Consider the following 26,736-nt stretch of genomic DNA (forward strand, 5'->3'; position numbering starts at 1 on the left):
ATTAGTTTTTGCGCACAGTTTTGGCACCATTTTGTGTTAATCAAAAGTTTGGTAGGTCGCACCGTCCCCACCTGTCCTGCTGCACCAGAAACAGCTGGAAAAGTTCTACCTGGAAGTTGTTTTCAGTTGCCTGCCAGGGAGGTGGAGGAGCGTTTTGTCATTCGTTACAAATTTTTACACATGGTCCAATTAAATTATTTAGACACACACACACACACACATACACGTGTAGCTCTACATGGGAAAGAGAACTCGAAATAGTTTTAATTAAATAATAGATATACCCTTGTAGTACCAACACTTTTGTTGGGGGTGGACTCTTTTTAGTTGCAGTTTTGGGCAAAGTTTTTGTCGAGCAAAACGTAACGACTCCCAAGACAAAAGCCTATGGCCGAATAACGGTAAATGTGTGTCAACTGTACCTGGCAAAGGTGTCAGTAAAAGTTCGCTCTCTCCCGCTGTCGGGTGTCTTTCGCTCTTACTCTTCGAGTGCTTGTCAGACATTTAAAATTAATGTGATATGGAGGTGTTTGAGCGCTTACAAGACACAAGCCTGAAGACAAGTCGAAGACATGAACGACGTTAACATAAGCCCCACTCCCCTGGGAGACGCTTTTCAGCACTGTTTTTGAAGAAGTTTGAACTTTAAAGATTTTTCTGGCACATTAAAGACCCAGGAAGTAGGCCAATGAAAACTTCTGCTACACTTAGTTGTAGTCCAGTTCGTGTCAGTGGGTTGTGCCACAATTGCTGCCCATCAGTGTTGCAAAAGTACCCATAATGGGGCAGACTAATGAGATACCAATGCTCTTTCAATCGCAATGAATTGTTTGCCAATCACTTGAGGTTGCCCTGCAATGTGACAGTGGGTCTTATCACTTATCTATTTTGAAGCAAAGAAAATATGATATCGCAGTCACAAGTTCACACAATTATCATCAGATCAGTGATCGGGGGCATGGGAGGGGCGTGCTAATTGCAGCCACACTGATGGACTTTACAGATAAAATCAAAAGGGGACAATCACATGTCAATCTAAAACGAGTCATAATACCAAGAAAATCCAGACAGAACTAATCAAGTGAATGTCTGCTTCTATTTGAAGAGCTGCAGACTCATAAGATCTTCACGATCTTTGTTTTAGCTTACTATCTGTGCATTAACCAACACTGGTGACTCATGGTTTATCGTCGTTTATCTGAATGCTTTCAGATATCACTTCAATGTTTGATTGATTACCGCCTTACGTCGCAGGGGTAATTACTCACTGGACATTGCGTGGTCGCCTCAGTCGCTGATCTGTGGTCAAGTTACGCGCAACATATCCACGCATAATGCTGCCAAGGATTCAAACTTTGGGTGTGGTCTGTCTTCTGCTGGCCGTACTGCTGGGGCCACACACCACAACAGCTCAAGATGATGTTGTTAAGGCCTGCAATTTAAGCACTAGTATTGCCCTGGAATTGGATAAGGTGAGGCGCAGTGCAGTATCCATAGCCTCAAGTTAAACTCGAATATCTTTTTGCAGTTTGCTGGCATTTGGTGGGAGGTTGCACGTCTGCCATCCACTACTTATTTCTGCACTGAAGTAAATTTCACAGTGTTGGATCAGCCCAATGACAATGTCCTGATTGACACAACCTATGGCGTCTCCCCGGACTATCCGTGGGTCAATCAGACAATGAATGCCACCCTCAAAGTGCAAAACATGACAGAGGCCCCGGATGGCTACAACTTTACGTACTGGAATCCACCCAACTACTCCCCGTACACCGTGTTCAAGGTGCTCTTTACCGACTACACGGACTTTGCCTTCATCTGTGGCTATACCAATGCCACGGATAATTCGACTTCGTTTGGCGTGGTCCTCACCAGGGATCGCACACCCTCAGCCGATACCCTGAACAAACTAGAGGGCAATGCCTCGGCTAATTTTCCCTTCAACTTCTTGAACGGCACCATGTCCGCGATCACTCAGGGTCCAACGTACGTATTTGGATCGATAGCGATCCATCATGTCTTATATTTGGATATCTTATGGCCATAGTTTTGTTTTTTCCAGTTGCTATGCCCCCAGCAGTGGCAATCCCCTGACGATGATCTCCGTTTTCCTGTTGGCAGCGACTGGACTTTTGTGTTTGCTGGATGCTCGCCATTAAATGTTTTTGAAACTTTTCTTTTTTTCAGTAAAATTATTATATTTTAGATGATTGAAGCGTTATTCAACACTTGTCAGGCAATAAAAAGCGGCAGAGTGTTCAACACTGACTCACACCTAAAAACCAATCAAAGAGACGACTCAAATTGTTAAAAAATAATTACTCAACACTGAAAAAACATTAACCAACACTGAATCATCAAACTAATTAAGGAGACTTCTAAGAGCGTTACACAGCATTGATCAGCACTGAAGAGCATTACTCAACACTGAACAATGATCAAAGAATGACAAACAGCATTACACAACACAAATCAGCAGTGAAAACTGATAGATCACTGATCGTTAATGATTGCATGCTATTTTGGTACCAGTTTATTGGATTTTCCCAATTTCTATACCCTTTCAGAGTATTCAGCTTATAAAGCTGATATAAAATATAATTAATTTCCTTTTTAGCATCAACTTGCGTAGAAATACAGTCATATCTATTGTCTGTCGCTTTCTAGGAATGGTTTTAAATGCTATTTATTTAGATAAAATTTATAACAAACTAACAGTCGATCGATCGCTCAGGGTATCAAAGGCTTCGATGAGTAGTAGCTTCCTGCCTTCCCTTCTTGTTTTCTGCTGTGTTTTCTTCTTTACATTCTGCACACTGATTGCATTTTATCAAAACAAAATAAAAAATAGTCTCACTATCTGCTACGGGTTTTTTGCGTTTCCGATTTCTTCTTTTATTTATCATTTTATTGTCCAACGCTGACTCAGTGCCATGGCTGTGATAAAAACGAATCACATGTGCGATGCTCTCTGGGGAAGAGACACAAAGGGGCATGGGGTGGGTAGATCGTCAAAAGATTTAGATACAACAACGTGTGCGAGACTTCAATTAAATAGAGGTCGGGGTTTTGATAAGAAAAAATAAACTTTTTCCTTGGATGAGTAATGCAAGAAGTCATAGAAAAGACGGGAAAAACGCTGCTGAAATTGCAGTAAAATTTGAATGAGTCTACAAAGAATTTAAGGTGAAATTCTAATGCTTTTATTTAAGGGATTTGTTGGTGAAAGCAGAGATCAGGAAGTTCGTATATTTTTGGGTAATTTTCAAGAGCTGTAGTTCTACATGAATTTCTAATTTTCAAAACGATTCTGTTAACTAAATTTTTAATGTACATTTTTGCTATAAAATATTATTCAATCGACTCTTTCCTATAGTCATCAAGTATAAATAAAAATATGCAAATAACTTTCGAATAATCGTATAATAAACCAACAATCCTCTCTCATAAATGTGGGCGTGATTTTCAAATGTAAACAAATTTCCTATGCCTCTACAAACACCATAAAGATAGTCACAATTTATAATGGAAGAGGTTCAGGTTCAGGCACAACAAAAAATGTGTTGAATCAATTAGACAATGCGGCTATTTCGGGCCAAGTTAATAATTTCCTGGAAAATCTACTGTGGCCATGTCAACGAGCTTTAAGGCTAAGGCTGCGGACTGGGGGGAATTTTCTACAGGTGGCGCACACGAAAAGGAACATGTAAAATCAGCAAAAAAAAGAACTACAACTGATAGCCATTAAGCCCAAGGAGCTTACTCATGCCTCGATAACAGCGACTCTCAGATGTACGTAAATCGTTGACGGAAAACGTGTGTGATTGTGTGTGTTTTTGGGTGCAGAGGTTCGATAATGGGGTGCAAAAAAGAGGACAAGAGATACTCGTACTCATGGCTATAAAAGCAAGTTCTGTGTGCGATCCGGCCTCAGTTGAACGACGCACTTGCAGCGAAACGAACGGAGTAGAACCGGAAGAAGAAGTTAAATCGATATCACCAAATAGTGAAGGAAATATTTATATATCTGTATAGAAACAGTGTGAGATCATCATGTGCAAAAGTGTAATGATTTGTTTGGCCATCGTGGCGGCAGTCCTTGTGTTTGCGGTGCAGGGACAAACACCACCAGCGACTCCCACTCAATGCAGCAGTGTTGTCAGCAGTTTGAGCTTCAACAATAGCGATGTGAGTGCAAACAATTATAGCATAGAAACCCAGCATCAAAGCTAATGTATGCCCTTCCCAGTTGGCTGGTACCTGGATCGAGGTGGCCCGCAATCCTGCAGCTAATGTTTCCTGCATTCAAATCAGTGCGCAACTGTGGAATAACACCAATCTTCTGGTCAACATCAGCCACTCGAGCAGCCTTCAATCCTTGTACATGGATGTGAACGAGAAGGCCAACATTACACTGGCTTCGGATGTGGCCGCCTCAACGGCTGGCTACAATGTGACATTCACCAAGAATGGCCAGAACGAGACACCCGTCTACATTAAGCTGCTGTCGACTGTCGACACGGACAAGTATCTGTTGGGCTGTGCCTACACGGATGCCACCAATGCTTCCACTAGCTATGGATTTATTCTGTCACGCGGCGGTTACACGGCGGCAGGCATTGAGGCGGCCAACAATAATGCCTCACTGTATTACAGCAACTTCATCAATGGCACCTACAGCAATGTGACGCAGGTTGGGTGAGTAATCGAAGGCCAAAAATCTCCTAAAGATCTTACCAAAGATCCACCCAAAGTTTTACTAATTTGTTTTATTTTTTTCTTTCTCATTTTCTTGTAGCTGCTATGCCAGCTCTGCCAGTCAGATGCTGCCTTTGCTCACTGGCTTCCTCGCTGTGGCCATGGCTCTGATCTTCAAGGCCTAAACAGGCACACACACCCTCCTCCACCCCACAATCAAATGTAGATTTTGCCCAACAAAAATAACACACAAAAAAACCCAAAGCAAAAACCAAAAAACCAAAACCTTTGCCTAAGTTATTACGTCAGCTGTTTTATTTAGTTTTTAGTTTACTTTAAAAACTTCCATCAATAAAAAGAAACAGAACCGAAATGGAGAAGCGCTACACCCACACAAACACACACAAACATTCAACAAAAATCTGAAGCTCGATAAAGAATGATGAGGAGGAGCTCCTCCAATCAGAGCCTCTAATTTGCTTGAAAAACTTGTAGCCCACAAAATGCGTGATAAGATAATGAGAAAAAGACACACAAAAAAAATTACAGCAAACAAAATAGATAACAAAATTAATGATGACTCTTTGGGTGTACACATTCCGTAGATACATTGTCGTATCGTATCTTTTTTCGTGTTGCCAATTTATGTACAAGCCCGACCGTAAATCAATCATACGCGCTCCACATGCCCCCGCCTGCTAATATGTTTCCTGCCACCTGATTAACCGATTGACAAATCACTGCCACAATTTTGCTTTACGATTCCGATTTCGTTGCGTTAATTACTGGCCCCCGATGACAGCGTCCGTGGTTATCGCCGGTCGGTCGCTGATTTTGTTTGGCTTATCTATGGTCTGTGGCTGGCCATTGTTTTGTTTTTTTTTTTTTTTTACACCCTAATTAGGGTCATTATGTGATAGGATTGCAGTGGTTCAAGTGGTTTACAAGCACGGCAACGGTAGCCGTTTGAAGTAGTTTTTAAAGCCCACTAATCAATGGACAAAATTTAATTGAATTTGCGGTAGGACGGAGAAAAAAAGAACCGATTTCTGGGAATAAAAACGAATATCTGATTGGAATGACAGAACAAACAAAAACAGGTGGACCTGTCACTGGCAGGCAGACAGATAGAAGATAGCCCTGCCCTTGGCTAAGTGCTAGATAAAGATATCAGCATATTGGACTTACTTTCTCATAACGCACTTTATCAAATGTCATCTTTGGAAGGAAAAAAGACACACACACAGACACACTCCAGCAGACACTTAATTGTCAGATGGCAAGAGTCATGAATGGAGTGAAAGACAACTCACTTTTGGGTTCTGTGATTTGTTTAGCCTTCGCTCTACCCAAAACCCCATGCTCGAGCTCCTCAAATCAGATACAAAGTCCCTTTGCTGTGTAGCTTCTTCTGGCACTTATCGGAGCTTCCAGCTGGGGAGCTGCTGTTGCTGCTGATTTCATGTTTATTTATTCTGCTTTCAACCCAATCAACCCACACACACACAGACACACACTGCCTTCCCCTCGTAGATATACAATATACAATACCGATGCAAACAAAAACCCACACTTATGCAAACAGAAGGCCACTAAATCACTGAACACTCGCCCTGGCATTTACACTCAAGCAAGGACTCTCCTGGCTCCTGCTTCTGCTGGTGTTCCTCTCTCCTCGATGATTTCTTTTGTTGCTGCTTGACCCGCGGCTTCTGCTGTCCTCCTTCTGGTTTCCCTTTCTCCTTTTTCGGTACAGGACACCCCACTTCTGTCTTCGTGTTCGGTCTTCGCTTTGGTTTATTTGTTGGCACAATTTGGTTACATTGTTTGCTTACAATCTTCAGCATTGTTTGCCCATGTTGGGTGTTTCTCTTGTTGTTGTTGGGTGTTCTTGAAATCAAGTTTACATCGATTAAGTAGCTGTAAAATCTGTTGCCCAAGAACAACACAAAAGAAAACCCACCCGCCCCAGGCCATTCCTCACACAAAAGTATCTGCTGGATACACAAGGTAAGCCCCCACAAAAGAAGATGTTGTCATAATTCGTACAAAAATCAACTAAAAGATGCAAAAAGTTTATGGAAAGTGAAAGATCTCTGTTTAGTTTGGGTGAAAGATAATAAATTGATGGATAATATATCGCCAGCGAGTTGATAACAGATTGATAATAGATCGATAACATATCGAAAATATATTTAAAACATATCGATACACAATCAATGTCGTATTTACAATTTATGACTACCTGTTTGGTTGATCAATAGAATTTCAATATTCCAATATACCAAATATCGATAATTTATCGATAAAAATATCGGTTAATCGGAATTAAAATGGTTAAGTACGGAATGGAGAGTCTGTAAATGTCTGTCCTTATTTCCAAAAAATGTTCCAATATTTCCCCAGCCTTTTTTTACACAATCGATTATAAAGCGATAATTTATCGCCTTTAAGTTGAAGAAATATCGCTGGAAAAATGCCTGACTTCTGAGAAAATGTTTCTAAGTGAGATTTTATTTGTTCAAAATAATTATTTAATCTTAGCATACGTAACAATTTGGTTCTCTGTCGTTAAATTGATTTTCAAATATTTCTCCGACCAACTGGAACATATTTCCTTTTACAAATATTCTCCCAGAACCTCCCAAGAAAATTCTCCAGCTCGAAAACCTATTATTTTCAACCGCATTTCAATGCACTTACATTTATTATAATTAGCTTCATGGAAGACTTGTCCCAAACATAAATCAACGAATAACCATCAATATTCAGCATAAATCCCAAACCAAAAGTACCCATGAAGTACCATGCAAATCTTACAAAGTCTCTCGCTCGTCCCTGGTGCATATTCATGTCATATTCACACACAAATACACCCACAAGCAGGCAACCCATCCATACACACTGCCAATAATTATACACTCTCAAGTAGCTAATCATCAAACGAGCCATCACCAGAGGAAAGCCAATGGAATCAGCAGCAAAACCCAAACCCAAGGGGAACCAAAACTCTGACCGCAACAAAGTCCAAGCGGCAGAGAGACGGATAGAGGGGGAGAGGGAGAGGGAGAGTTGGGGCTTTTGGTCAAATGCCAGACAAACAAAGGATGCCTCCAATCAATGCTAATAGCAATCGTCCTACAGAATTCTCAGCACTGTAGTACTCAAAGTGCTTAGAAAACCAAAAGCCACAGATATAGATGGATGAAGGGGAGAGAGAGAGAGTTACATACCTACAGATATATGTAAATACATATATATAGGGTTGGGAAGCGACAGAGACAGCTGGAAGGTGGGAGACAAAACTATTAATTAATTTGCCAGTCACTGCAGGGGCCAATCGACACGACACACCGCATGCCGTTGACATTTCAGTCAAAAGCAAAACCAATACAATTTCCCCTCTAACCCAGGAGACAGCTGTAGGGAGAGCGAATGTGGGTGTGTGGAGTGGCTAATGAATTGCCAAATGGAGTGAGAGTGGGAGACAAGTTTTTATGTGCGAGCAAAATTAGCTTAGACGATTCATTTCGGCAGGCACTTCAAAAGTGGAAGATGTGTAATTGTTTGGGGGGAAGGGATGAGCCCCTCCACACAGTTGTTATCATATAAATTGAAATCTTAGACAAGTTCCTGCCACTCCAAAGCATTTTCACAGTCAAGTGTCAGGGGCAGGTCTCGAGAGCTACACTCAAAGCAACACAAGATTATGCAGCAACAAAGCTGCTGTTAAGTTGGTGTGGATTTCCCTCAGTGTACCTAATTTATGCTGATCTGTGGCCTGAGAAAATTGCAAGAGACCCTCTAAGCATTTGCATAGATTTCCAACACTTGGGGCACATGGAAAAACATGATTTGATTTTCGCTAACCCACAAAAGGTAGCAGCTAATATTATACATAGACATCTACATACAGACATACATATGTACATTTAAATTCCCTCCACAGGTTGTGTTTTTGGGTGGTCGGGGTGGTAATTGAATGTCCTGTGCTTAGTCATTTACATTCAATTAACAGTTGTAGCGGCCATCTATGAGGTACTTGCACTCCTGTCTGTCTCTGCCTCTCTCTGGGCTCTGTTTCGTATTATTAGCTTCTGCATTAGCCATAAATATTCATGTACAATATGCAGGAGCTTAGCCCAAGAGAGAGGCCCACCTCATTGAACCCCCTGCATAATTTATGCCTCCATGCACTTGGAGTCCTTGTGTGTCATGTGGAAACTCTGTGTTTTTGTCTTTGGTTTTGGCTTTTGGCCTAATGCATAAGATATAATTAAGGTTAGGGTTGCAAGGGAAAGTGTATCAAATATCAAGGCTTAAGGATTAGGAATCAGTTGCTTGTACGGCTGGGCCTTTGATGAGAGTTCTCAGGAAATGCGAAAGAGTTTCCATGTAAGACATGAAAGGTGAAATGCAATGAGCGAAGAGTGTAAGGTGAAAAGCTCTCTAAGACACAGTGACACAGTCAGAGAGCTAGCCGTAGAAATAGAGGGACTGCTAAGCCACACTGGGAGAGGGAATGATTGAAAGAGAGGAACACAAGATACCCTTTTTAAATACCCACAAAATTAATATAAAATACCTTCAGAAATAGCCTACAAAAACGCATTATTAAAGTCCCTAAAATATATATTTAAAATAACATAAAATATATTAAAAAATTCCGAAAATGGTCTCCAAAATACCTTCAAAATTCTACCCCAAGAGCTGTTTCTTCCACAGGTAACACAGCACTTTAAGCTCCTCCTTCACACATTACAAATCCTATACCCATGCCCTATCAAGCCCTAACACTCACTCATTCTCCTGTCTATCCACGATTTGCGCTGTTTCTCTCACTCTCCCTTCATGACTTCTCGGTAAAACGTGTGAATCCCTTTTTGACAGCCCATCACAATTCACAATTAAAACAATTAATTAAGTTCGAGTGAGCGTAAACCACAAAGCGGGATGGGAGCACCTGTAAAAGAAAGCAATAAACTGAAGTACGAGGTGGTGGGGGATGGTACTACGTATAATACCTTCTACTATATCTAACATCCGACGTACATACTCTAGCAATCCCAGCCATTATTTTAAATGCCAATTACAGTTGGAGAAAGGAGACATAGAAAGCGACGAAGAAGCACAGAAAGCGACATGGCAAGCGACAGAGGGACATGGCAGCAGCATCGAGTGGAATGTGTGGAGGGCAAAAATGGCGCAAATTGCTGTAAATCCATTTCGGAAGGCTTTTCCCCACTGTTTGATGTCGATTTTCCACAGCTCTCTATCTGTGTTTGTGTGTGCGTTTCACGGCATTATTCGTAACGAGCGACATGATCATAAAAATAAACGCAAATATAACACAAAATGCAAACACAATAATGGGCCATGGTCCCGGACCTGTGCCTGAGCCTGAGCCTGGGAGTGCCTTAGTTTTTATATTTTTACACCTGTTTTTTGTCCAAACAAACAAACAAACAAAGCGAAAACGCAGCAGCACGTTACGTAGAACGAAATTTGACTGCGCCAGCACGCACACAATTAAATTTCCGGTACAACACCTACATGAGATGCCCCCACGCACGCCCGACACTCCCTCGAACTGCTTTTCCGGGTGCGATTCCACCAAATACACTTTGATTTCCGTGCCTCAACTTTGCCTATGCATCCAGTGAAAATCGAGCAATCATACAAAGGGTATATGTGGCAGTGCAATGGGTGGAAAAAGGCATTTTCTTGGCTATAAAATGTAGATATGGAAAGGATCTTGGAGACTATAGGAACAGCTTCCATTCTGCTTTAATTTTAAAATATTTCCATAGCTAAAAACCCTCAAATAATGCTTCAAAACTGCTACAGCAGCACCTATCAATATCGATTCCTGGGTATCCTTCTAGTCCTCGCCTTAAACTAGTTTTCTGCCACTTTTTCCGCCTGTTTGTGCGCCTATCTGTGTGTTTGCATCGTGTTTGAGCCATTAAAATTACGCCTAACGGAGTCACACACCCAAACACTCTGGCAAATAGCAGGACGTAAAAATGTGCGATGGCTCACGCGGCGTATGAGTATTTTACTCGACTCTCTCTCTAACTGCTGCCTGCACACACACGTTTCATTTGAAATCCATGGCACGTTTGGCCACCCCGCAACCCCACAACAACAACAACAGCAAAGCCGTAGCAATTTTCAATCGAAACTCCCAGCAGACACAAGGGCGCGTAGGTGCAGTAGGCGTGGCAGTTGGCGGAAATAATGCGGCTGGCAGTAAGGATGTCAAAATTGGCAAAAATCGACGACGAGGCTGGCTGCCTAACTAAAAATCAAAGCCGTCTTTTTGCCTGCTTCTTCGGGGGCTTCCTCGTCCATGGAGGTCGTCCTCGGGGCCGTCTACGTGTGTGTGCGTGCTGAAGATTATTATAGGCATGTGGGGGGGGATTTGGGGCCCAAGAGCCACTTGAGGCGCAGCACACTCGCACACACACGCAGGAGGCGCCACACGCTTTCAATAAAAATATGTATATGTTGTGCCTCAGCCTCACTCTGTGTGTCTGTGCACTTAATAATAAAATTTCGTTTAATTCCGAGTTTTTGAATTTCATTTTTTATGCGTTTCCCCGCCATTTTATTCGTTTCTCGTTTTTTCTTTATTTTCTGTACGCCAGGTGTTTGCTTTGGCGTGTGATAAAATTTTAATTATATTTGTTGCTGGCATGGAAAAAAGGGATGGGGCGGAATATTATTACATTTCCTTGGGGCTCGTAATTTGCGTTTTACGCGAAAGATGCTAATCGGCATTGGGAACAGAATTTGTAAGGAATTTACGTCTGTTATTGAGAATCTTTGTCAGGCGATTTATGTGAATTTATTTGATTACATTTAAACAAGATTTAAGCCTAGATATGGGGTAGTTTCCTGGGAATCATTTAAGTCAACAAATCAATCAAAAAACGCAGAACAAATTTATCTTTTCTTCGAAAAAATATCTTATAAAAAATCGTTTAATAAAATGTAGTGAATGCTGATTAGATAAAATGGAGTGCCCTTCAACCCAAACTCGACGATGCCACATAATCTTTTTCTTATCATTTTATTTGATTTTAAATTTATTTCAGCGGATGATAAATAGGAACTCTTGAGGAAATGGTCTCTAAAATTTACTTCAGATGCGATACCTTATCTTTATTAGTTTACTATGCATTCAAATCAGTCTAAACTATCAACATTATTGAGGGTCTAGAGCTCATTCAGCGCTGTTATACTGCCAATAATTATAAATTCTCTATGGAATATATTTCCTTCTATATTTCTTTCGATAGAAATACTCATTGGGGACCAGCAACTGCCATCTGTTACTCTCAAAGAAAGTTCAATTATGTATTACCCTTCCCTTAATTGAATTTCTAATCATAAAATTCCAAGTATTACTCACCCATTCAATCAGCAGAAGTTATTTTTTTTGTTGCTTCTTCTCTTGGAGATCGCTCAAAAATTAAACAATTATCTTGAGTTTTCTTGAAATTGATTTGGCAATTGAGTTTTGGCACCATAACACCGGCACTTCCCCCTCCGTAATCGCTGTGATTGCTGCGAATCTGTGACTCAGCAGCAGCCTCAAGAGTTATTTGCCACCTGCAATGAAAAAAAGAACGGAAGAAAGTACTTTAGAAACAAAAATGTTGATTAAAAAACGCTTCAAGTCGTATTTAATTAGTGTTATCTGGCAGTGGGTGGACGACTCTGCTTGTACAACAATACATAAATAAATAAACATAAAATGTGCAAATGCATTTTGGCTGCTTATAAATTTCATTAGGCCAAAAGCGTAAACATTTTGACATTGATGTTGCTTGGGTTGGGTTGGGTGGAGGCTTAAGAGGCCACTCAGCGGCTGCACCCAGACGAATGTCTGGACTGTCTGCTGTCTGTATTTCTCAGGACTAAGTCCTGAGTCTCGGACTATCTTCTGTTTGTCTGTCGCTCTATTTGTCTGACTGTTGGTCGTGTTCTCAGTTTCATTTGCGGCAAAAACATATAAAATAAATCGAAATCAAATTTGTTAAAATAATTTACGAATGCTCCAAATTCTGCATAAAATATCAACCTCCAGCGAAAGTGAAATTGAGAACAGCGCTCACTTCTCTCTCTAACTATCTCTGTGTTTGCTTCTGCTGCTTTTTGGCCTTGTCTAATGGACGCCTGCCAACAGTTGGCTCAAAATCTACTGGGCTCCTGCTCCTTGGGTGGCGCACACAATGCTTCACATCCTCCTCTTTGCCTGCTTCAATTCTAGCGGGAAGAAACATTGTATTCGAGTCAGGTGCGTTGTGAATTTTGCTGCAACAGTCATTATAATAATGCCACAACGAAGTGTGCTCGGAAATAATAATCAACTTGAGGGTAGGAGCGAGCGAGAGAGTAAGCTCAAGCACAGCAGCAGCAGCTGCTGCTGGCTCTCGCTTTGATGGGGCCGGGGCTCGGGACCGTGCCAAGTCGGGCACTTAAAATTTCATTTAAATATGGACTGCCACTGCTGCTGCTACTCCTCCTCGTTGCAAGTGCAATCGTGCATTGTTGCAGTTGCACCACACTGCCTTGTTGCAATAATCGCCTCAAATAATAACTTTAAGTGCATAATTTTATAAAGTTCTCACAGATCCATTTATAGTTATTATTCGCCTTCGCCTTTTGCATTCTTGTACATTTGTGCTTAATCTTTTATAAGGATATGAAAGCACGTGAGAACATTTAGCCGTAAGCTCAAAGGGAAAATGCTATGTATGTTAAAATTGCAGAAAATATGGCACAAAATGTGGGCGAAAGGAAGTGCAATGTAGGCTGGAAAACTCAACGCAAATTTATACTAAATGCATAGTTTAATTATTTCTACAGCTAACTAATCAATTGATGAACTCATTTTGCACACAAATCAAAGTCAGAGTGGAGTAACTTTTAATTTTTCACACAAATCAAAGTCTGAGCTGCGTAATTTATAGACATTTCCCTTAAATTCTGCCTAAATGTTATGCAATAATTTTTCCAAACAATTTTGGCAGCAGTGAGCCCGAGAGCCCACTCCAAACCTAATTCCAAATGTTTGATGGACACTCTAATAAGTCGAATGCAGTAACATGGAGCATAGATTAAGCTCTGGGTATAGCTTTACAGCGCCCCCATTGGCAGCCCATTATCGTGTGTGCCACTTACCTTTCCCCAGATACATTTTCATGGCTGAAATCAACCTATCGACTGTCTGCCTGTCTGTTGCCATAACATTCGATTATCCCTTTTTGGCTGGCCATGATTTCCAATCCTATTTCTGTTACTGATTTTTCTGGCGTATGTTTTTCCATTTCGGTTTAATTGATTTTGTGCAAATTTCCTACAAATTTACAAACTTTTGCGCCCCCCGAAATCCATTTAGTGCTAATTGTTTGCATATATATGTGGCATCACTCGTTGTTGCTTTTTTTTTTTTGCGTATATCCTGCTGTCCGCGTTTACATAACAAATGGCGGCTAAAGGGATAGATACACTGAGGGAGTGGCTGGACACGAAATTTATTTATATATTTTTGACACGCACTGCGGGCCACACATGGCCGGCTGCGCTCTGGTGATTAAAAGCAGATTTTTGTTCAGATTGGTTCAGAGATTGTTGCCATAAACAATTCAAATTTCGCAGACTGTTGAAGTTGTTGACTTTGAATTGCAAATTAGTCGATTACCAAATGGGATTTTTGCCATAATTAGTTGTGGATCAGGCGGCATCAGACTGTACAGTCAGGTATTGAATGTTGAATAAATTTTGCATTAATCGAAAACATTTTTCAGGCACACACAGGCAAAATTATGACCAAGTTAAATCGGTAAATGTTGGTTTGTTCTGGCAATGCTAAACGAAAAGTTTTAATTTTACAATGTTATAATTATTTGACCACATTTCAGACGCAGCTAGAGTTGCAGAACGAAAGTTAAAATTTTGATGTTTATGAATGGTTCTAATAGGCGGAAAGAGCAAGATCTTTGCCTGATGCTCTGCTTTGGCAACGCAATAAAAGTCACAATATTTTAATGTTCGCACAACAAAAAGTGGAAAGTCAATCGAAACTTTTTAATTTTAATTTACATTAAAAATGTTGTTTGCCTTTTTTATTAGCTTTTGCCATTTGCTGGGTGTCGTGTCGCGTCGCTTTTGATAAAATTTGCATACAAAATTTCCACTTTCAGGACACGCTTGCAGTCAAAAGTTTGTTTCGTTTTTTTTCTGGAATATTTGAATAACTCAAAATCTAGACACACAGCAGGGCGGGCCGGGGAGTGCACATTAAAAGGAAAAGGCACGAAAAGCAAATATGAATCATATGCCACATGTGTGGCAAATGTTCGTGCGAATGGAAAAAATAATCTAGAAATATAATTACATTAAATGGAAACGGCGAGAGGGGAGGCAAAGATAAAGGTTAATGACTTTTTTTTTGGGACAGGGAAAGATGGTGAAATAAGTGCAAGAATTTTATGAACATCTGCAGCGAAAAGGGAAAGGTTTTTGGGGAATGTAGAGAAAAATCATTATAAAGAAATTGCCATAGAAATTTACATCAAACAGATGATGAAATACATCACTTCTTATGCGAAATATTTAATGGCAAGTCCAAGTCAACATCCGTGTATCCAAAGTCATATTTTACACATGCTTTCAATCATCCACCAGGATATTAAACAATTAACAAATCAAATTAATAAACCAACGATAATTTAGATGGCGTCGCTTGTGGTTTTTATGGCCCGAGATCCGGCAACCCAGAAAGCGAGAGAGAGAGAGAGAACCCGTAAAGAGAGAACAACACCCCAAACCAAAACGAAACGAAACGAAATGAAATGTAGCGAAACGTAGCGGAAAGGGAGACAATGCCAATTGAGGCTCTGATATGTAAGGTAAACAAACAAACACAAGAGCAAACATACACAGCATCTCGCACGACACAGATGATCTACAATACAATCTACGGTTACGATTTACGGATCATTATCGCAGCTAGTAGATGAGCAGGGCCCGTAGTATCATTCGACAGTCGCGTTTCGAGGCTGATAGACGTGCCAGTGAGATCCAGTGACATGTATCCCCAGTTGGAAACGGATGCTGAGGCCCAAGAAAAGGCAACGGCTCAGAGTCTTTTGGCCACGAGACAAACCCAAACAGAGGATGAGAAACCCCCACCGATACCCAAGTGGAAGCGACGCCTGCATCGTCATGTGCCGGTCACTCAATGGCTGCCAATGTACTCCACCGAATGGGGCATCGATGATTTTATAGCGGGCATTACCCTCGGCCTAACCATCATACCCGAGAGCATGGCCTGCGCGCTGCTTGCGGGTCTACCGGCACGCTATGGCCTCTGTTCGGCCTTCATTGGACCTTTGATCTATATGGTGTTTGGTTCGATCGATAAGGTCATCATTGGACCCACAAGTCTGGTGGCATTGGTCAGTGTACAATTTACGGTGGGGCGACCCATCGAGTTTGCATTTCTGCTGACATTTCTCAGCGGCATTGTACAGATCATTATGGGCGCTCTAAGATTAGGTGAGTGTATCTATTTATCTATCTATTATCTGTGTCTGGTTTTGTGTGATCTCATTGCTAAATTGAATCAAGTGTCACTGCCGTGTTTTGCTCTGATGTTCATCCCTTTCCCCCATGAACTTGAGGCACAACCGAAACGAAACCAATTGAGCTGTACGTCAATTTATTAAGTTATATGATAATTCATATGCGGTTTGAATGCGATTAGCACCATTTAGCAGCCAATTAGCACCTTCTTTAGGTGAAGATTGCAATGTTTGTTCCCCCATTGAAGTCACAACACATTGAGGTCCACAGAGACACTGTTTTGATATGATTCAGATCCAGCTCCATTGTCACATTTTTTTTGTATATTTAATAGATTAGATACAACATTTAATTATTTGATCTTGGGTCATGGGGCAGGAAGATTCATTTATATTCAAGGAACCAGTCACAAAAATTAGTTTACATTCTATTTGACTCTTAATTGATTTTATTTTTGAGAGTATAAATTATCAACATTAATTAAGACAATTTTTTTTTTTATTCTATCATTTCTGGATTAGTTGTTATTAATATTTTATCTATTTTTTATTAAATTTTTTGTTATTTGTTATTTTTATTATACATTTCAATCTTTGAATATTTATTAGAGTTTCTTTTATTTTTTTTAAATCTAATTTTAAATTTCTTTTTTAAATGTTTTTTTTTGCATCCAATTTTAAATTTATTCTCTTGTTTTTTAATTTTTTTTGCAAAATTTAGTTTTACATTTCTTTGTTTTTTTTTTTTTATATTATTTAATTTTTATTTAATTTATTTTTTATAATTTTTCTTACAGGTTTCATCTTTGAATTCATCTCCATGCCTGTGATAAAAGCCTTCTCCTCAGCCACTGCCATTTTGGTGATTGAATCACAGCTGAAAGTATTGCTGGGCATCAAGTACTTAGTGGCGGGTCTCTTAAGCTCCGTCACTACCCTCAGTTCTCGCATAGACGAATCGAATATGGCTGATCTCATTATGGGCATTTGTGCTATAGTTTTTTTGCTGTTACTCGAGGTTTGTGCATAAAGTAACCCATCCTTCAGCTGCCTAAACATTTATCTCTCTACCTTTTCTAGCTACTTGAACGCGTGGCTCGCAATGAAAATCATGGCAAAGTTCTAAGAATCTGCTGCCGCTATTTATCCACCTCTAGGAATACTCTCATCGTTCTCATAGCCGGCATTGTCACCTATATTTGGCTGCAAGAAACGGGCCAAGTGCCCTATGCTCTCAGCCAGAATGCTTTGGCCACTTTGCCCAACTTTACGATTCCCAGTCTGGAGATTGAAACGCCCGCACGGAACTACACTTTCTGGGAGATCTTAAAGGAGCTTAATATGGGCATTATAGTCATACCGATTGTGGGCATACTCACGAATATATCAATTGGAAAGTTGAGTGAGTGAATTCTAGTGTCTAGACATCGCTTGGCACTCGAATCTTAAGGTCTTAAAGTGTATTTCGAAAGTAAACAAAGAGAGCAACATTTGGGTAATTAAGAGATAGCAAAGTGTGATAGAGAAAATCTAAAATCCAATGAATATTCTTCATCTTTCAATACAATATAGTCCAGGGGCCGAACATCATTTTCGCATACAAATATTGAACTTTAAACCCTGCAGTAAATTTCCGTAAATTCTTAAATCCAATCCCTCTTCCAGCACCCAAAGGCCTGGTGGACACCAATCAAGAGCTGCTCACCGTGGGACTCTGCAACATGTTTGGTTCCTGTGTCCAAGCCATGCCCTCATCGGGCGCCTTTACACGCTATGCCATAAGCACGGCCTGTGGCCTCAAAACCCCAATGGCAAATCTCTATTTGGGTAAGCCACAAAGAGTGGACACATAATTGCAGCAGAAACCTGATACCCTCTTGTCCACCTTTAGGTATCATAGTGCTGCTGGCTCTGAGCTATCTCAGTCCGTACTTTAATTTCATACCGGAAGCCACACTGGCGGCCATACTGATATGCTCGATAATCACACTGCTGGACTTTAAGCTGCCGCTGCGGCTGTGGCGTGACTCGAAGCGTGACTTTGCCACCTGGCTGCTGTGCTTCTGTGTGTGTGTGCTGTTCGGGGTGGAAGTGGGTCTGTTTGTTAGCATTGTGGTGACAGCTTTGCATCTGCTGTTCCTCTGGGCACGTCCCGAGGTGCGTGTAAAGATTGAGGAGCTCGACGAGATGCAGTATATCCGCGTGACGCCCGGCAATGGCATCTACTTTCCGGCCATCAATTACCTGCGGGAACGTGTCCTCAAGGCGTGCACACAAGCGGATTTCGGCATCACTGTTGTCATCGATGGACATCGCATAACGGGTCTGGATTACACCGCCGCTCAGGGCATATCGAAGCTATCGAGTGATCTGTGCCGTCAGGCGGATGCAGCCAGCTCGACTCTCTTGATTTTGTATAGATTCCCCGAACACCTCAAGCGTTTGATCGATCACACGGAGAATCTAGTGTTTTGTGAGACGGAGGACAAGGTCAGGGAGTTCTTGACGCAGGAATCACTGCGTAATGGTTATATCAATCTCAAGGAGCACATACGAGCATCCATAGATTTGGGCTATAAAATAGACATCGATTAGGGCAAATTTCCAGCCCTTTCGCTCCTCTTTGACTCCTCTTTAGTTAGTCGTTTGTATTATTTATTTAAGTTTACTTGGAGCTGGAGAAATTGTCGTCTGGCAATAAATGGAAATAAAAAGTGAAAGAAAAGTGGAACAAATGCCTTGATGGGGCAGCAATTTATAAAATCCCGCAGCCACAGCGCGACCTCTGCTGCTCTCAAAGAGAGAGAGAGAGAGAGATGGCAACACAAAAGTGTGAAAGAGATGGAGAACGTGCAAGCAAGAGCGAGACAGTTATATAGATGCGGTGCCGCTGGCGACGCCGTCAATGATTGCCCAGCTAATGGATTTCTGTTTACTTTTTCACTTAGTTCCGGACGCCAAAAGAGGAAAGAGAAAAATAGGCAAAAGCGTGGAGAAAGTAGAGGGGAGCAAACGCTGTGGAAAATAACGCAAAAGAAATTAGAGAGAGAGAAAAAAGCGAAAGCTTCTGAGCCAACTATACAGCCTCCCGCTCCCCCTCAGCCCAACCAAAAGGTAAAAAAAGGAAAAAAAAACCATAGAAAACTGCAAGAAATTAAACTAAAATCCTAGCCGTAAAGTAGATCAAACGCAGTGAAAACAAAGTGAAGGAATAATTGAAATTTTCTAACGAGCACATCGAATAGAGAATACTCTTTGCTGTATAAGAAATTGTGTAAAAATTGCAAGACAAATTTATAGAACTTTTTACTTAATTTTTTGTAGAAGATAAATAAGTTTGTACCACAATTTCTGGCTTAAGTTTTAGCTTAAACATTTTTTTGGGCTTATTTTATTGTTTTTAACCCAAAATTTCTATAAAAATATGTTCTTTTTGTGGAAATTAATTATAATTTGCTGAAAATTTAATAAATGTTTCAAATATTAAGAGAAAACCTTTACATTTCTTACCATAAGCAGCCTCTTGGCCACTCGATTGCTCTCTGACGCTATCCCTAAGACACAAAATGAGTTAATTTTATAACGTTGACCAAAACTAACTGAACGTTTTATTTCAGCTTGTGTCCCCCAATTTTTGGTAGAGTATTAAAAAAGAAATCAAGAAAAACCGGGGCAAAAGCGAGTTAATTACGTAAGGTTAAGAAAAAAGAGAGAGAGTGAGAGGCAGAAAGAATAGTTAGAGCAGAACCTACAAACCGTTGGATCTAAGTAGATTTCAAGCACTTGAGGCGTTGTAAATGAAATGCGACGGTAGGTGCTGGTGCCTGGGCTACCCTTAAACTTTTTCTAAACCTCGAAGCTCCTGGCCATACCCTTATCCCTGCCATTCCCTACACTCACCACCCACAGCTGCCGCTGCTGCTGTTGTTGATTGCATTGGCAAACGAAGTGAGCAGATTTAATGAAATTTAAAGCGCTGTCCAGCTCTTGTCCAAAGGATAAGCGCCAGCGACAGCCAGCGAGAGAGCAACTGCAAGAGAAATGCAAGGGATAATGCGGTCAGCCGAATGCAGATTGGACTTCAGATGCAAATTTTCGCCGATCCGCCCCCACTCCACCCACTGGTAATTATTTCAATGGACTCTATTTGCGTAGCTTTTCAACTGCTCCCTGTCGTCCTCGGCCCTGTCTGTCGATTTTTCCGCATTGTTAAGCTAATGAGGATTTTCAGAGGCCAAAAAATAAAAGGAAAATCCCCGTAAAACGAAAGAGCAGCAAAGAAGTAAAACTATAATTAATATGCTAATATATCGATAGCGGGGAAAATCACTTAATGGTTAGCACCCCAAAAAAATAAAGGGAAAGGAAAACCAATATCAATCGGGCCATATCACATGTCCAGGGGACCACAAAAACCAAATATCATTCAAATTGCGGTTCATGCAATCAAATTTTCACACACAAAATAACAAAAAAGGCACACCCACACACAGACAGACAAAATGATCAAAAGTGCATGGAGACGAGACGAGTATGTTGCACATTCATTTTGCGGCTAGTCCGGGATCAAACAAAACTTGTTGACACACAAAAGCCAATGAAAAACCCAAAAAACCCCACAGCCAGCTATAACCCAAAAACAAGCCAAAACCGCACTTTACTCGCCCAATATATTCGCTTCCTCTGTCTGTCTCTGTTTATTGCTAAATATGCATTAATTTTATGCACCTTTTTTATATTTTCTATTTCCTGCCGCATAAAATTGCATACCGGATAAAATGGTGGCTGCACTATATGTAGTTAGTGGTATTATTTGTAGTTTATATCCAGCCTAATAACATTTATTTTACACATTCACATGCGGTTAGCCGGGCTACAAAAAAAAGAACCCCTTTGATGCTTTTGTGCTCCTTTGACTGCATTATTTTTTATCAACATTTTAGTTGAGGCAAAAAACTATCCAACTTCTTTGTTCAAATTCCTGAATGGCAATACATGTCTGAGCTTTGGTCTGGCCAGCAAATTGATTCTTTGTTAGATGTTATCAATGCAGACTGGGTGTATTATATACGTTAAGGGGAGAATAATAGTGGCGGAAATGTAGAACAAAAGTAGCTGCTAATAAATTATAAAAGCCAATGCTGGAAAATTTGTTTATTTTAGTTTATATTCGTGGAGAGGTTAAGCTTTTGATTTAACCTCCAGTGTGCTTCGTGCATGGTGTTGGAGTTTGTCATAATAATAGAGAAGGATTCACTATAGTTTAAGTAGGCAAAAAATATAAACACTCTTAGGCTCCTGTTGTGTCTATTAGAATGCTAGGATTTTGAGAGGAAAACGCAATTTTAGCTATTAAAAACACAGGCAACTTATAGAATCCTCTATAAAGGTGCTTAAATAAATTAATCTCTGACTTTCTGCGTTTATTTTAGACATAAAAATGCATTATTTTGATTCAAAATGAAGCTAAAATTGTGGTATATTTTTTCACACAAATTCATCATTTATTTCTCCTATTTACATAGTCGAAACCTAGCTGTTAAAACTTGTTAAAATTGTATAATTTATATTAAACTTTAAGTTATTTTGCTATTAAAAAAATATTTATTTTATATTTTGAACATACAAAAATCCTATTATTTTGACCACTTCTGTACACATTTTATATATTTTTTGAGCCCATTTCCCATGCATTCAAAGCCAAAGAAAAACAGAAACACATACCACATGGTAACGTACAACCGACAGAAAAATAATACAAATTAAATTTTCATATGAATTATATTGCTGGTCACGTAGGCTGAATAAGGGAGGAGGGGGCGGCGGAATGCCAGGAGTGGGTATCAGTTGCGGGGAAATTACAGCACTGAGCATGGGAAAATGTGTGGGGAGTGCGAGCTGCTGGCTGGGAGCTGCTGTGTGGGTGTGAGTGTCAGATGGGAATTGACCATTGATAGGTATTATGTGACTGGCTGACCAAAAGGACAGGGCTGACCAAAATTTCATTTCCTCTTCCTGAATGCCACCCACAACTGCCTGCCTGCCTGATACACCACCACCACCAGCTACCGCTCTCAACAGAATTTTCCTGCTTTGCCAAACCAGCAGCAACTTAATTGCTTCGCCTACGTCAATGCGACAAAACGGCAAAAGACATAATTAATAGCAGCCCCGAATTGGAGGGGGAGGGCCTGAGGAGACGCTGGTCTCATTTATCGATTTTCAACGAGCAAGACCCCAAGCCGAAGCTCCTAAATAACATTTTCCCCGGCCAATGTCAATTGGCCTTTGGCCATAAAGCGTTTTAATATGCGCTAAAGTAGTCAAAGTACACCGACGGCGACAGACAGAGAGAGCCGCGTGTTTGCTTGTTTAAATTGTTTAAAATGTCAACTTGATTGCCGCCTAATTAAATGCCAGAAATCCTTAAAGACAACAAAAGCAACAGCAAAGTAGGACTAATGCTGAGGGTAGTCCTTGGCGGTGGGGTAGGAGTTCCAAAAACTGTGGGCAGACCTGCAAGGAGAGCGAAATAAACAGAAAACTTTCAAGAAATTGAGGGAAGTTTCGTTTGCCGAAGCTGTGCATACCCTGGAATGTTGATTGAGTGCTTCAATTTCAGCGAAAAATATTAATTTGCAGCTCTCAAACCTCTTGGATTTATTACTGATTATTTTTTATACTTTTTTCGAATTAAATAAATAAAAGATTTAATCTTTAAAGAGCCACAAATTAATCCTTTATCTCACAATGTCCTTTTTGGCAGTGTATATTCCTCGTAATTAACAATTTGTTCCTCCCAATTGAAAGCAATGTCATTGAGACAGACAAAACAACAAAAGAGAGCCAGAGGCAAAAGACGTTTTGGGGGCAACTACAGTTCAGGGGCAAAGCTGTTTATAGTAAATCTGTGGAGTGGAGGGAAGGGCAGCTGGTTGTCCTTAGTTAGTGCCAAAAAACATGGCTTAAAGGGTTTCGTTTACGTCTGCAGACAAGCAAACCAATCAAGTGCCTGCGGGCACTGTGTGGGGATAGGGAAAAACATTTAATTTCAATTACAAATCAATTTATGTTCAAGGCAAATCAAGGCATACACTTTTGATTGATACGATGGGGGAGTAAAAAGCTAAGGGAATGGTTGGTTATTTTATTCTTAAGGGTTGGCAGTGGATTGTGGAAGATTTTGCCCCAAGAAACACTTAAACATCTGAAAATTCACTTTAAAATGGAGACAGAGAAAAAACGTTTAAAATGAACTTTAAATAGATTTTATGAAGGAGTGAAAATGGTAAAAATAAATTATTTTTACGTACATTAATATTAAAACATTTTATGTATAATTATTTAATTTTTAAAATCGATTTTTTTCAATTTTTAATTTAATATTTGCATTTTAAATTGCTATATTTTCATAATTGGATTAAATATTATTTAAATTTTTTATTAATAAAATATGGACCATGTGAAAAAAACTTTTCAATACATTTATATTTAAATAAAAGTGAATATTATTTATTTTTAAAACTATGTTTTTATTTAAAACAAGAAAAAAAGGAGCTACAGCTACTTTTTCTTGCAAATTTACACTCTTCCATGCGAGTATATTTACGATAATCCTTTCTACAATTCTACCTCCACTCGCACTCCCCTCAATCCTTTCTTAAAAATCAACTTCCCCAAAAAACACAATTCAAAATTCAATTAATCCGATTTCCAACTGAAATGACCTCAACAAAATCCTTTCAATTTGTTTGGGCAACATGCGCAAACACAGCAAATTTTTCCTGCCTATTGATAAGGCACTTAATTAAATGCAAACACACAGTTCTTTGCTGGCTCTGCTCCGCAAGGGCCAATAAATTTTTGCAATTTCATTTGAGCTTGCACTTCAATTAGAAGTGAGTCGAGAGCACAGGCCCATCCTCCACACACTCAATCATCAATCAGAGAGAGGGAACGAGCAAGAGCGAGCGAGAGAAGCAATCAAAATCGTTTGGCAACACTTGAGAGCACACGGCCTACCATCTGCCACATAATGCGGCAGCAACAAAATGTGAAATGCAACAGCAACAGCTTGAAGTGATTGCACTTGAGTTCTGAGTTTGAGTTTCAGTTTAGAGGGAATTCACTTGAAAACAGAAGTGCGGCAATCAAAATATGCCCTAAAAAATAAAAGTAAATGCCTGGATTTACACAGATATATGGAGCACACACTTTTGTGTGTGTCTTTAAGATACGACTGCTGTAACAGGCACTCCTACGTGTGGCATACGCAATGTGTGTGTGCGGTTTAATGGCACCCAGCTGTGGTCGAGCGGCTTTACGACTGCTGGCTGCAACATCTGTCATAAATTGTTTTTTTCTTCTCCTTATTTTTCTTTTGTGGCTTTTGCAAACTTAAAGCCCGGATAGAGAGCCAAAAGTTAAACGTACATCAAAAGCCAACTAATTTGGCTGTAAAAATAACATTAAATCACATTCAAGCGCACACACACACACACACACATTCAAGGAGTATCTGCTCGTGCTTGTCTGTATCTATAGATAGTTGCAAAATCAAATACCCATACGATGCGATACGAGTATTGGGGTTGCACTGAAGGTAACCGCTGAGGTGGCTATGCAGGCAGGACACTCTCCCCTCTTCCTTTCCCCCTCCATCAGGATCTGGTCTTTAAGCTTATGTTGCACTTGACTGAGTTTTATGCTTTGATGCTCAATGATTTTATTATTAAAAGCAACTTGTCCCGGGCCAGGGATTCGCCCATGCCCACGCCCCCACCCCCCACGCATCTCTCAACTGAGGGTTTTTCGCCCTCTCTTCCTTTTGGGTTCGTTTTTTCATGCCAGGTATGCTGTAGGGTGGCAGGGTTTATTGTGTTTTTGCATCGATTAGACCACGATGCAGATTTTTACAAGGGAAGGAAAATTACTAATAAATAAAAAATAAAATAAAAATGTTACAGATAAATAAATAAAAGCGGAAATTAAAACTTTTTAAATAAATAAATAAAAAATAAATTAAACCTTTTTATTAGAAAAATATAAAACTAAAACAAAATGTTTAAAAAGAAATAAATAAACCCTAAAATACAACAAAATCAACAAAGTTAAAAGGAAAATTAATTCAAATGAAATACAAAAAACTAATATTTAATATTTTACTTAGTAATATAATTTAATTGAAACTTTTTAATTTTTTAATTGTAAGGTCATAAAAATCCTATTAGAAATAATTTTTTCTTGTGGCTAATTTGAATCAAATTACAAGTTTGGGAAAATAATAAATAAATATTAATAAAATAAATAATATGTTCTCTGCCGTATTTGTCTAACTTTTCTTCAAACTTTAATACAATTATTTTAGTTAATTTCCTACTTACTGGTCATCATTTAGTCTAAACTTTGATTCTTCCATTGTTACTTATTTCCACTCTCTTTTTTCGGTGGGGGGATTGCCCACAGTCCACCCTCCACTTTTTGTGGAGTAAAATTGCTGCTTCTATGGTCTAGCGTCTAGAGTCTAGACGCTGCAAAATTGCCAATGGCTTCTGGCTTTGGTCCCCTGACTTTTGCCGCTGCTCCGCTGCTCTGGGTGGTGCTTCCACTTTCAGCTTCACCTTGGGAGTCGCTTAGCTGTCTAAATATGTCACTTGAATTTGATGACGGCCACTTGGAAGCAAAGAAAAGCCAGCCCATCCCCAGCCCCCCCTGTCTATCCACACACACACATACGATTAAGTTTCTCCCCTCGTTTTTTGTGTGTTTCCTGTGTCCTGTGTGTGTTCCCCGTGTTTTCTTAAAATATTAGTTCCCTTTTTCTCCCTTTACTGGTTTTTTTTTTGTGCTTTGTTTTGTGTTCTATGGAGAAATTGTTTTGCTGCTTTTTATTGTCATCTTTGTTATTTGTTATGGCTCACCCCCCACCACACCACAGCCCACGTCATGCCACACACGCCGCGTGTGTGCCCCGTTTCCGTATCTGTATCTGTTATTTGCTTTCGACTTCAGTTACTGAGCGAGTGAGTAGTACGTACCTAAGGCCAAGAGCAAAAGTTGTCATGAATAATGAAAAAGCAACGTGAATATATTTCCTTAGGTGGGTGCAGCGGGTGGGGGTGTGGTGTGGTGGTGTGAGCGGCAGCAATAGATTTCAGAATACACAGAGGAAAGATATTGTCATAAGGGGGGAAAGGAATCTTGTGATATTCGAAGAACTGTAATTAAAAAAAAGAGTGCTTAATGCTTAAAAAACAAAAGGAAGTGAGAGAAAGGGTACGAGTGGGGGCTTCGAAATTGCAGAAAAATTATGTGAGAAGAGTAAAAATAAATAATAAATAATAAAAAATAAAAAAAATTTAATGTTAAAATAGAAAAAATTAAAAAAAAAATGTTTAATAAACAAAATTAAAAGAAAAATTCAAATGGTTAATATAACGAA

At 39.9% G+C, this 26,736-nt stretch overlaps 3 protein-coding genes across 5 annotated transcripts; all 3 read left to right on the top strand.

Annotated features, from left to right (window-relative positions):
* Positions 1 to 1,274: 1,274 nt before the first annotated feature.
* On the top strand, positions 1,275 to 2,343 carry LOC117896374. Its single transcript, XM_034804650.1, has 3 exons — positions 1,275 to 1,472; positions 1,529 to 1,986; positions 2,063 to 2,343. Exons 1-3 carry the CDS (start codon positions 1,335 to 1,337, stop codon positions 2,157 to 2,159), a joined length of 693 nt encoding a protein of 230 aa, XP_034660541.1. The 5' UTR covers positions 1,275 to 1,334; the 3' UTR covers positions 2,160 to 2,343.
* A 1,598-nt stretch (positions 2,344 to 3,941) lies between these two features.
* LOC117896375 lies at positions 3,942 to 24,804 on the top strand. Of its 3 annotated transcripts, none has more exons than XM_034804652.1 (4): positions 3,942 to 4,188; positions 4,250 to 4,698; positions 4,799 to 4,896; positions 24,782 to 24,804. In XM_034804652.1, the coding sequence occupies exons 1-3, from the start codon at positions 4,054 to 4,056 to the stop codon at positions 4,881 to 4,883; spliced, it is 669 nt and encodes a 222-aa protein (XP_034660543.1). In that variant the 5' UTR covers positions 3,942 to 4,053; the 3' UTR covers positions 4,884 to 4,896; positions 24,782 to 24,804. The 3 variants fall into 3 exon arrangements, with proteins under 3 accessions (XP_034660543.1, XP_034660544.1, XP_034660542.1); XM_034804653.1 differs by having other exon boundaries at positions 4,799 to 4,890; positions 24,780 to 24,804; XM_034804651.1 differs by lacking the exon at positions 24,782 to 24,804 and having other exon boundaries at positions 3,943 to 4,188; positions 4,799 to 5,072.
* LOC117896373 (sodium-independent sulfate anion transporter) lies at positions 15,734 to 19,591 on the top strand. The gene is made up of 5 exons (XM_034804649.1): positions 15,734 to 16,269; positions 17,093 to 17,313; positions 17,376 to 17,697; positions 17,961 to 18,122; positions 18,187 to 19,591. Exons 1-5 carry the CDS (start codon positions 15,801 to 15,803, stop codon positions 18,888 to 18,890), a joined length of 1,878 nt encoding a protein of 625 aa, XP_034660540.1. The 5' UTR covers positions 15,734 to 15,800; the 3' UTR covers positions 18,891 to 19,591.
* Positions 24,805 to 26,736: the final 1,932 nt, after the last annotated feature.

This window comes from Drosophila subobscura, chromosome O (assembly GCF_008121235.1).
Source record: "Drosophila subobscura isolate 14011-0131.10 chromosome O, UCBerk_Dsub_1.0, whole genome shotgun sequence".
NCBI lineage: Eukaryota > Metazoa > Arthropoda > Insecta > Diptera > Drosophilidae > Drosophila > Drosophila subobscura.